At 44.6% G+C, this 11,887-nt stretch overlaps 1 protein-coding gene across 1 annotated transcript; it reads right to left on the bottom strand.

Moving 5' to 3' along the window:
- Positions 1-10,567: 10,567 nt before the first annotated feature.
- On the bottom strand, positions 10,568-11,470 carry LOC308280817 (hatching enzyme 1.2-like; the record flags this gene model as incomplete). The annotated part of the gene is made up of 1 exon (XM_080755134.1): positions 10,568-11,470. The coding sequence occupies one exon, from the start codon at positions 11,468-11,470 to the stop codon at positions 10,568-10,570; it is 903 nt and encodes a 300-aa protein (XP_080611260.1).
- Positions 11,471-11,887: the final 417 nt, after the last annotated feature.

Here is an 11,887-nt window from a genome sequence, read left to right as displayed (position 1 = left end):
CCGACCAAGTCCAACTCGGCAACCTGGTACCCATCAGAACATGACCCACACTGTATCCTACACCCAGTTCCACATGACAAAGAGACAGTCACACACATCTTAAATGGCTGCAGCCACTATAAAGGACATTGCCAGACATGAACGTCTGGTGGACCTTGTCTCAGACAAGATCAGAGAAATACAGGCAAGGACAACAAATATGTACAAACACAGCAGAGAGAGAGAGAGAGAGAGAGAGAGAGAGAGAGAGAGAGAGAGAGAGAGAGAGAGAGAGAGAGAGAGAGAGAGAGAGAGAGAGAGAGAGAGAGAGTCACTGTTCCCAGGACTGTAATGATTCAAACCCTTCTTTGCAGTGAGAGTGCATTGTATTCACAGGTGTGGTTCTGCTCCTGAAATAGCTCCAGGTGGAGATAACAAAGCCCCTGGAGTTATTACACAGACATATGGACACCTGGACAGAATATAAAGATTAAACACACCATGTCAATCAGTTGTTCTCAAATTGGGGTACAGGGGAGCCCCAGGGGTCCTTGGAAGGGTTCCAGTGGGTCCCCAGCAACAAGTGTTACAGTGGCTATTTAACAATAGCAGATCTACAAGCTCACAACACGTGAGCTTTTGTGTTTGTGTTTTAAAAACTTTGATCTTCTCTTCTGGGGGTCCCTGACACAAAGCATTTTCAGACGGGGGTCCACGTCCAGATTATGTATGAATATGGGCGGTCCTTGGCACAAAAGAAGATTGAGAACTACAACTGCAGAATGGCACAAGTTAACTGTGACAGGGATATACTACCCACTTCGTCCCAAAATAAGTATTTTTTGGGAGATTGAGAGTGTGAGACCCGGGAGATGACGTCTAGAGATTAGATCATCAGCCGCGCCGACAACAGAGCCTGCTGAAGCGCCGGTGTTGGCATGCTTCAAAAACCAACCATGAGGAAGTGGGGGCCGTGGCAGACAGTGCAGCATGCCAGTTCCACCAGAGGCCGTCTTCTTTCATGTGGGAACTGAGACGAGGGGGTGAAGACGAGAGAGAGATAGTGAGAAAGATAGTGAGAGAGAGAGAGAGAGAGAGAGAGAGAGAGGGAGATAGTGAGAGAGAGAGAGAGTGTTATCTAGCTACTTAAAACTACTGTATAGTCATAATACTTGGCGCGCAAACATACACGCATCATGATTTATTTTGCAACGCTGTAATATCCTTGAGGTTTGCTTTAGAGAGGAAGCTGTCCTTCACTGGACTGGCTTTGTGCCACACTGTGCTGTGTGCATGCCTACCTCTATGAGATTCTCTTGGCTCATTGTCTCATTGATGTCACTTGGAACTTCTCACAGGCCGGGAGTGAGTCTCAGACCTTCAGACATGTGGTGGCTCAAGCCATGGAGACATGGCTTTCAGCTTTACAGTGATTCAGTCATACAGCGAGAGATGGCAGGGAGAAAAGAGAGAGAGAGAGAGAGAGATGTACATCCCTGCTCTGCCTGCACGTAACTGTGATGCATGAAAACTGTTTTCACATTCTAATAGCCTGTAGAGACATGCAGTCACACGCAGCCATTGCTCTTGTACAGTAAACCAAATGATTTATGAGAAGGGGACAGAGACAGGTAACAAACAGGGCCGTCTCAGGTCAACAATAGACAGGTTTCTGGTCCACGTTACACTGATAAGAAGTAGATGCGTGCGCAGGTTCGGTACCAAAATTAGCCCATGAACCAGCGCTCCCCAAAACAACAGGTTTGGAGATTGGTGGAAATTGATTACATGATACATTCAGCTGTGCATTTAGTCTCAATGTTTGTAAACAAGAAACCCGTCTATGACAACTGAATCCACTTTCTATCGTCCATCTTTATCAGAGCTACTCCCTTCAGCACGCACGCACGCACGCACGCACGCACGCACACACACACACACACACACACGCAGTCATGCACCCGACATGCTACTGTTTATAAACCTTATAAGAACATAGAGCCCTGGTATTTTAAAAGTTGTCTGAAGTGATCTATGAATTAAAATGTCTTCATCACCTTTCATCTGTTTAGTGAAGTTGAGGTCTTCATGCTTATTCTCCTTTAGTTAAACATCAACCCAACCTACTGCCGGTTTGTAAACATGTCAAGCTCAATGAGCCATTCGAGACGTGTGCCCAGTGCCCATGGGTGTGGCTGGTATTCACACAGACACACACACACACTCGTGCAAAATCTCTGCCTTCTTGATCTCACTTAATGCTAAATATGTTGTGTTTACAGATGACATACAGTGAGAGCTTTATGATCCCACAGAGTCGTATTGATTTCAATGTGGTAGGTCTACTGTATGCACAGGTGAATTGAAGTCCTTGTTATGGTGTAGTTGTGGGATATTAATGAGGTCAGTTTGGCTCGCTGGCTCACTACAGGGATGTGACTCACACTTCAATCATTACGTGGTGTATTTAATGTGATTATGGTTTTCTTGTGTGTTATTCTTTCCATCTGTCTTGAAACTGTAAATGATGGCACTATCGCTATATGCAAGATGAATGTTTATACCTGTGAAGTGACCAAGTTGAAGTAACTCTTTACAGACAGTATTTGTTCATGCCACAGTTAGACCTTCATTTGTGTCCACATGTGTGTCCACATGTTTGCACAATGTTTAAACAGTGTGAACAACGTTGCTCCACAGACAGCTCTGTGTGTTTTCAATTAAAAACCATGGTGGAAAAGATAAGGAGAGAGACGGGGAATCCCCAACAGGCTCTTTGTACCCAAGGGAGCTGCCTTTGCAGTTTGCCTGGAGGTCCCGTTTTTATATAGTGCTTTTCATGAGCTCAAGGTCAGGACCCTGAGCCATACGTTAACGCGTGCCCAGTGCCCACGGGCGTGGCTGGCATTCACACGCACGCACACACACACACACACACGCACGAGAGACAGAGCTAGGTGATGCTCAGTAAAATGCTTGTTGAACTCTAGACTGTTCGGGTGTGCCTTCAGCTCCTATCCTCAGATCCAAATGACAAACAAAACTATTTGAAAGCTGTGGCATTCTGTATGAACTTTTAACTGAACCCGACATACCCCATAACAGGCAGGAGATCTCACTCAGCGTTATTCATTTAGCGCTGCATTTATCCATTTATTTATCACAATTATTTCACTTTTTCTTCCAATGTAGCCATTAGGCCTATATGGCCTATATGCTATTTCCTAATTTGCCACACAGCACAATCTGTTGCTAACACCTGTACCACCCCAACATGTTTAAAGTTCAAAAGGTTGTGGGTGGCAGATGTGAGCACACCAAGACACCACAATGGGTCAGATTGCTTTTTATTTCCTGTTTGCCATGATGTGAGACTAGATAGAGAGGGGGGGGGGGGGGGGGAGCTGTAGGGAGACTGAGAGAAGACGTGTGCGTCCTGTGGAGAATGATCAGTAGGACTGTCTGGATGTCTCTACAGACTGTTTTGGAATCATTGAGCTCTGTCACATTCCAACTCTTATCAGCTCTGATCTACTACTGTAAACTTAAGTTCCATAGAATAGCTTTGGCTCTTTTAAGCCAATCATAGTCGCCTGGGCGGTGGAAGGCTTTACACCGCGGTGTAGTCTTTTCGAGTCTTTTTGAGTCATGAAACTACAACGTTACGTCATTCCTCGCGGTGGAGAGCTTTACACCGCAAGTCTACCGTTCACTGATTGGTCGACCTGGTCGGAGTTTGCGTCTGAACCAGAGGGAGGCGGGGGAGGACTTCACCGCGGGCCCCGTGACTATGATGTCCTGCACTTATTTTCTGACTTGAGGTGGAAAGCTCTCCACCGGTGGATAGCTCTCCACCGTACACTCTGATACGGGCTTTACAGTAAACCATGTCATTTATGAGAAGACGCAGGGAGCTGGTGTAACACACCACACAACGTACCGACCAGTTACCTCGGCCACGGCCCTCACATCCTCTGAGACCTCTAGTCTCTGGAACTAAATATTTTGAGATGGGGGTCTGCGGCCAAATAAATATCCTTTTGGGGGTCCCTGACATGAAAACGTTTGAGAACCACTGATGTAGCAACATACGTTTTTCAGAAAACTGTTAGGATTTAGAAGACATTTGTAGAATCGGCCTATATCAGTGGTTCTCAAACTACTGTATGGCATGACAAGGATCCTCAAAATGTATTTGGCCGCGGACCCCCATCTCAAGTAAAAAAGTTCACTGTGGCTGTAATATATACACGCGCCTCTTATGCACTTCCTCCAAGTTATGACTCTCTCCACCACTGCTATAGTAGTTTAGTTTCATAGCCTTATGTCCTCAGAACAGCCTCTTGTTAAAAGTTACAGTTTATAAAAGGTTAAGATGGGGTGAGTGGGAGGAACGACTGAATGATACATGATGGTGATTATGTGATGTTGTGTTTGTGTGTAACCATTCACTGCACTTGAAAAAGGAAAAAGCAGTGCTTCAGTCATTCACTTTGGGCAAGATAAAAAAAGAGATTGCAATGATATTGCATCATATTTGGCTCAGCTCTAGACGCACCCACGCGTGCACACACACACACACACACGCACACACACACACACACACACACACACACACACACACACACACACACACACACACACACACACACACACACAGCCACCTGACGGTGGAGAGGAATGTGAGGCATTCTAATGTATTGAGCTGGTAGATAGGCTATTTTTACAGTTTTTGCCTCCTTCTTATATTATTTAACAATGTGGCCATAGTTCTTATTGTTTGTTGAGAACTTCCTCAACAGCTTGTTTGTTTCCTTCCTGTGTGTGGGTGAGTTGTGTCAGCATCGAGAGCTGTGATTCATTCATAAATGCAGTGCTTTGAAACACCTACCGGTATTAAGTGCCATAATGCCATGTGTACCATATATGGCACTTCCTGAGAGAGAGAGAGAGAGAGAGAGAGAGAGAGAGAGAGAGAGAGAGAGAGAGAGAGAGAGAGAGAGAGAGAGAGAGAGAGAGAGAGAGAGAGGGACGGACGGACGGACGGACGGACGGACGGACGGACGGACGGACGGACGGACGGACGTGAGCGTCCTGTGGAGACCTGGAATGATCAGTAGGACTGTCTGGATGTCTCTACAGACTGTTTTGGAATCATTGAGCTCTGTCACATTACCAACTCTTATCAGCTCTGCATCTACATACTGTAAACTTAAGTTCCATAAAATAGTTTTTGCTCTTTTACAGTAAACCATGTGATTTAAGGGGACAGAGACAGGTAACAAACAGGGCTGCCTCAAGTCAACAATGAAAACTGAATCCACTTGCCATCGTCCAGCTTCATCAGTGGCAATCCCTTCAGCACGCACACACATACATACACAAAGACACACACATGCACCCAACATGCTACTGTTTATAAACCTTATAAGAACACAGAGCCCTGGTATTTTAAAAGTTGTCTGAAGTGATCTAAGAATTAAAATGTCTTCATCACCTTTCATCTGTTTAGTGATGATGAGGTCTTCATGCTTATTCTCCTTTAGTTAAACATCAACCCAACCTACTGCCGGTTTGTAAACATGTCAACCCTTCCTGAGCCATACGTGATGCGTGCCCAGTGCCCACGGGCGTGGCTGGTACACACACGCACGCACACATAATCTCTGCCTTAATCTCACTTAATGCTAAGGATATGTTGTGTTTACAGATGACATACAGTGAGAGCTTTATGATCCTACAGAGTGGCATATTATGAACAAGCAGTGCTTCAGTGGAATTTTGTTCATTTCAGGTTGTTGTTCGTGTGTGTGTGTGTGTGTGTGTGTGTGTGTGTGTGTGTGTGTGTGTGTGTGTGTGTGTGTGTGTGTGTGTGTGTGTGTGTGTGTGTGCACGCGTGCATGCAATTAGGCCAGACTGATGATCAACACATTATGAATACATCCATTTCAAGCAGGTGAATGTCAGTGTGTTTTAATGAATGACTGCAATGTCGAGTTTCTCGACATAACAGAGTGTGGGGCATTTGTCAGTTGTTCTCAGGATTATGATCTATGACAATAAGGGCTTCATAGTATAAGTGTTAACAGCAATTTTAATACAGTACATGTCTTTTCAGCCAAAAGATGAAGAGATTAAAGGAAGGAATAGAAAAAGGTTATTTCAAGCGGGAAAGTCCTGTTCTGGCGAAGCCCGAACTGGCGAAGTGGGGATTTGTCTCCTACCGTAGCGATCTGGCGAATCGATTGTCCACGACACTGCAAGCGGCGCGAAGGCCAGCGGACCTTGGTCCTGCTCTTCGCCCCCGAGCGCCGCAGGCGCGAGTGGCCGCGAAGAGCGGGCCAGGGCCGCGCGGCCGGCGGAGCGCCGCGCGAGTTACGAAGCCGTGGTGAATGCAATCGTTATATTTATGCCCAGGCCGTAAGGCCTGGGCAAGCGCACGATAAACGCCCTGTCCAGAAGACGTTCGCCAGATCGCTACGGTATCGGACATTTCCCCACTTCGCCAGTTCGGGCTTCGCCTAAAAGGTACGTGCCCATTTCAAGCAACAATGAGTGTTGGGTGGATAGCTGGTGGGGAAGGAAGGATGGTAGTGGGGAAAGAGAGAGGGAAGGAAGGAAAGAGGGAGGAAGTGTTTGCTGGAGGAAATACTCAAGTACAAATATCTCAAAACTGTACTGAAGTACAGTACTTGAGTACATTTACTTTGTTACTTTACATCACTGCTCATCATGCATGTACATGTAAACGGCCCTCACTTCCTCTGAGTGACCTCAGCTGTCTGAGAGAAAACAACAACCAATGAGTCATATCAACTGTTTAAGATTTGATCTGTAAAGTCAATATCAGATCTAGTACTGCTCAGAGAGGGCTCATGACGCGTACACGCACACACGCACGTGCACACGCATGTGCACGTGCACACGCACACACACACCGTCCAGGAAGAGTGCTCATGTGCGTCTTGCGGTGACACGCTTCCTAGTTTCTTCTTTTTTCGCACTGATTTTTTTTTTACTTTGCACTATTAGTTTGTGTTGGTAGTTTCTGAGTATTTTTGCTTTGTTTAACAATGACAGTGAGATACTTGTTTGCACTAACTAGCATTGACTGCTATGGTCTTTTTTGCAAGACACTTTATGTATATATACTTATATATTATTCGCCCCCTCTATTGATGCACCTTCTCTTTATTGGTACTGTACTGCTCTTTTTTTTGTTCTCTTGTTTCTTTCCCTCTTATCTATTTTTTCTTACGTCTCTGTAACTTTGTAAATAACTGTATACTGCTGTGCTACTACTGGACAACTGAATTTCCCCCTTGGGATAATAAAGGTATCTATCTATCTATCTATCTACACACACAAAACACACACAAAACACCAACAAACGTATGTACCAGTACACATCAACCACCACTTCCTCCTCTAAATGAGCTGAGACCACACCAGTCCTTATAAAATGAAAAATCGAACCTCTGTTCGAAGTGGAGCTGTGTGTGTGTGTGTGTGTGTGTGTGTGTTTGTGTGTGTGTGTGTGTGTGTGTGTGTATTGCAGTTGATGCTCAGGGCAGGCTAGACTCAACAGCACCTCTCTGGTCACCCAGGGTACTCAGGCTACACCAGAGGCTACATACAGACAGACAGACACTGAGCGGTGGTTTACCCACCTCATAGATCATGTGTACCGGTTTTTAAGACATTTGAAGAAAATATGTAGGAAAAGGAGCAAAAAGTGTGTTTTGGAGAAAATTCAAGATGGCGGAAAATCTATCCTGGCGCAAATGGGCGTGGCCTATATCGGGAGATGCGTCTTGACCCAAGGAATCCAGGGAAAAAATAATTTTAATTTTCCGACCTACGGTTCAACAGTTACAGGCCAAAACGTAAACTGGGCTGTTATAGCGCCACCATGAGGCCAAATGACACTATTATTTTTTATTTAATCCTTGAAATCATTATGAACCTCCTCTCCAAGTCTTGAAACTGTAGCCCCTATGGTTTGCGAGAGAAAAATAATTGAATGTGAGTTTTTGCGATTCCCATTATAAGTCAATGGGGAAAATTAATTCACTAATAAATTAATATCAATTAAACTATAGAACCTTTCTCTTAGCAAGTTACTAGCACACGATTCCCGAGTAAGCCAGTCGATTTGACATTATGGCGCGAGTGTGTGGTGCAAAAACTGTGGGAGGAGTAGCGTGCCAAACTTTAGGCTACATACAGACACGGACGGACGGACGGCCACACACACGGCCTCTTCTGCGTGTGGCATCTGGCCCACGCATTTTTAACTAAAATCTTTGCTTCTGGGGGTCCCTGGAACTAAATACATATCATTTTGGGGGTCCTTGACTTGACACAGTTTGAAAACCACTAATATAGCAACATAAGTTTTTATTTTTCAGAAAACTGTTATGTTATTAACTGTTATTTAGAAGATTTGTAGAATCAGCCTATAACAGTGCATGGTTCCCAGTCTGCAAAATGATATGTATTTGGCCGCGGACCCCCATCTCAAAATATGTTGTTCCAGGGACCCCCAGAAGCAAAGATTTGAGTTAAAAATGTTCACTCTTTGTGTCTTGCCAAATGCTAGATGCTGTAGTATACACGCGCCTCATCTGCACTTCCTCCAGGTTATGACTCTCTCCACCAGTGCTGTTGAGGTCCACTGCTATAGCAGTTTAGTGGTTATTTATTAGCCTTCTGACCTCAGAACAGCCTCTTGTTAAAACTAAAGGGAACAACCCTACAGTGTATTCTTAATGATGAGGCCTGTGGGAAACCCATATTCATTATACTGTTTATAAAAGGTTAAGATGGGGTGAGTGGGAGGAACGACTGAATGATACATGATGGTGATTATGTGAAGTGTTTGTGTGTAACCATTCACTGCACTTGAAAAAGGAAACATGTGAAAGCAGTGATTCAGAAATTCACTTTGGGCAAGATTTAAAAAAAGAGATTGCAATGATATTGCATCATATTTGGCTCAGCTCTAGACACACACACACACACACGCACGCACGCACACACTTGCTGAAATGATAATTAATATCTTTCTCTGTTGTTGCCCCCTCGCTCTGGAATGCACATATCCTGCCATGCCATCTAAAATATGCCCCTCTCCTCCTCTCCTTCAAAACCCTCACTCCAAACCCACCTCTACAGCTGAGGTTAAGATGTCCAAACATCCGCACACGCACACACTCACACGCACACGCACACACTCACACTCACACTCACACACACGCACGCACGCACGCACGCACGCACGCACGCACGCACGCACGCACACACACACACACAGTAGGCCTACAATTGAACGAAAAAAATCAGATAGATTGAAAAAATACTTGTTTTCTTAGGATAGGGGCGTCAATTGGGTATGGCAGGGGTATGCAGCTGCCATACCCTGGGTCCAGGGGCGAGAATACAAGTTACTTTAAAATATAAATCCATGAGTGTCTCTTTGTCTACTGTGCTGGTTATGTTGTTAAATTACATTAAAATAACTACAAATGCAAAAATTAACAAGGTATTATAATTGTATTCTCCACATTTTTATTCTCCCATTCTTGACAGTATATTCCCAGGTTCCGCAGGTCAGCTGCACAGGTGCAATTCATTATTGTTAAGTGTGGTACGTATACGGTATTATGCCAAGTTTAGCCGCACTTGAACAACTGTTCCAGACTGCCATATCCAGCCCAAGAAACCATATAAATTATTTGGGGAAAAAATAGAATGTATAGTCTTAAAATAAATGTATCATGCCTGTTGCTAAGGTATGGCAACATGACTGGTGTCTTCGCGTGTGTGCAAGACACCAGTCATGTTGCCATACCTTACCCTTTTCTGAACTGACGCCACTGGCCCTATCATATATTGTTATCAATTAATTTTGAGTGATTAGCCCACTTTGTCACCTGCTGCTTCTGATCTATGTAATTCTGTGCCACTTTGAATCGCCCTCAAGTAATCCTTAAATTCAGTAATCCTGTCTCTATACTGCCTCCCCCTGGTCATCTGGAGTGCCTGATGGAGGGGAAAGGAACTGGTTGGGGACACGGGGAGAGAATGCAAACTCCAAACAGAAAGGCCCTTTCCTCAACCCCACCTACTGTTCATTTTTGGGTTTTTAGACCCTGTAGAGACATTAGGTTATTTGTACACATCTGTAAAAAGCATGAAACAGAAAAGCTTGAGAGCTTACAGTATATGGGTATACTGTATATACATGCATACATGAATGCTGCTGTCTATGTGCAAATAAGACACTATCAATACATGTCAAATCATACAGAAAAATTATACAGAATAATCGTTTTGTTTAAATGTTTTAGTTTTATTGTTAATTCAGAGTTGGACACTATGATAAATAATAATTTAACATTGTGTTGGTCTCTAGAATACGAATAAATGATCCAATTACAAAGTAAGGTATACAAAACAAACCTTATTAATATAGAGATGTGTATATTGTTGAGAGAAAGCAACGAGTTAGAAGAGAGGTCAGTTCACATTACAAATGGTTTGTTTCAATGTAAGTACAGTATATGAGACAGTGTACAGTACAGTATCAGGCAAGGGACAAATCAAACAATCTGGAGATCGAATTTGAGACAACCTTTTCAGTTTCTTTCTTCATGTTTTCTTCATGTTTCTTGTTGTTTTCCTGCTTCGCGTTTTGCCTTTGCTCAAGGAAGTCTTTGCATTCATACAGCTTGTTAATCCTCAGAACGTCGATATCAGACATGCCCTTTCTCTGGCCGATCTCTACGTTGGGGTTTGGGATGGGGGTGATGCTGTCTCGTCCGGACCGGATAGAGAAGGCCGTTTTACCGTAGTGCATGATAGAGGAGTAGTCATAGGGGGTGTCCAGGTTGTTGGCGCTCTGCTTGTAGAAGTTGTAGGCCATGTCTCTGTTGATGTTGTCCCAGTTGATGTGGACATACTCGTCGCGGTCGCTCCTGTTGTGCTCGTGATAGAAGCCCAGGGCATGGTTGATCTCGTGCTGGATGATGCCGTGGTACATGCAGCCCATGCGGTTGAGAGAGAGCTCTTGCTTGCCTCCTGTTTTGCCATAATTAGACCAGCAGCCATCACTGTCCTCAAAGCTGATGTAGTCGTCCTCGTCCTGACGTGGCTCAAAGCGGACACAGGTGCTGTCATGGTAGGCCTGCATGGCTCTTTGAATCTTCCTCCTGTCCCATTTTTTGAAGTCGCTGCTCACCGTGTAGGGGATCGTCACCGAGCCGTCGGAGTGTTTCTTCCACAGGCACTCGTTAGACCAACAGCGCATGGCGTTTCTGGTTCTGGGAGCCACCAGGTCTCCTTCCACAAGGATCTGCCTGGAGCCGTTGTTGGAAGACAGAATCATGGTGCCGATGTCCGCCTGGACTCCAGATTCACTTCTTTCTTCCAGGATGGGATGGGACTGGGAGAGGCCCAGCAGTAGCAGGAGGCTGAAACAGATCTTCATCTTCAGGGTTCTTCAGAGGTCACTGATGGTGTGAGAGGATGCTGGGAGCTTGGTGAGTCTACTGAGTCCTTAACTTTTATACTGACCTGTGTAGGTGTGTCATGGAGGATTAAGGGTTGTGTCCCAGACCTCTAAAGCCTAAATAAACCTGTGAGGGCAGCACTCATCAGACATTAAAGGGACAACTAGTGTTGGTTAATGGGGTGGGAAATAATAACACGTTTGTTTTACATATTAGACATTCAGCTGCCTCTAAATTGTGAAACGTAAAACTTTGTTCTGCCTTTAACATTGCAACCATATAACCATAACAGTTGACCAGACTGCAACAGTCAGGGGAAAATGAAGGTATTCCATTCAAACAAACAATACTGTGTACAGTATATTAAATCATATATCTAGCCCAGTTAAGTAAAA

The sequence above is a fragment of the Nannobrachium achirus genome, assembly GCF_963921795.1.
Source record: "Nannobrachium achirus genome assembly, contig: SCAFFOLD_205, whole genome shotgun sequence".
Taxonomy (NCBI): domain Eukaryota; kingdom Metazoa; phylum Chordata; class Actinopteri; order Myctophiformes; family Myctophidae; genus Nannobrachium; species Nannobrachium achirus.
The sequence above is the reverse complement of the archived record's forward strand: the minus strand, read 5'-3'. Positions and strand labels throughout refer to the sequence as shown.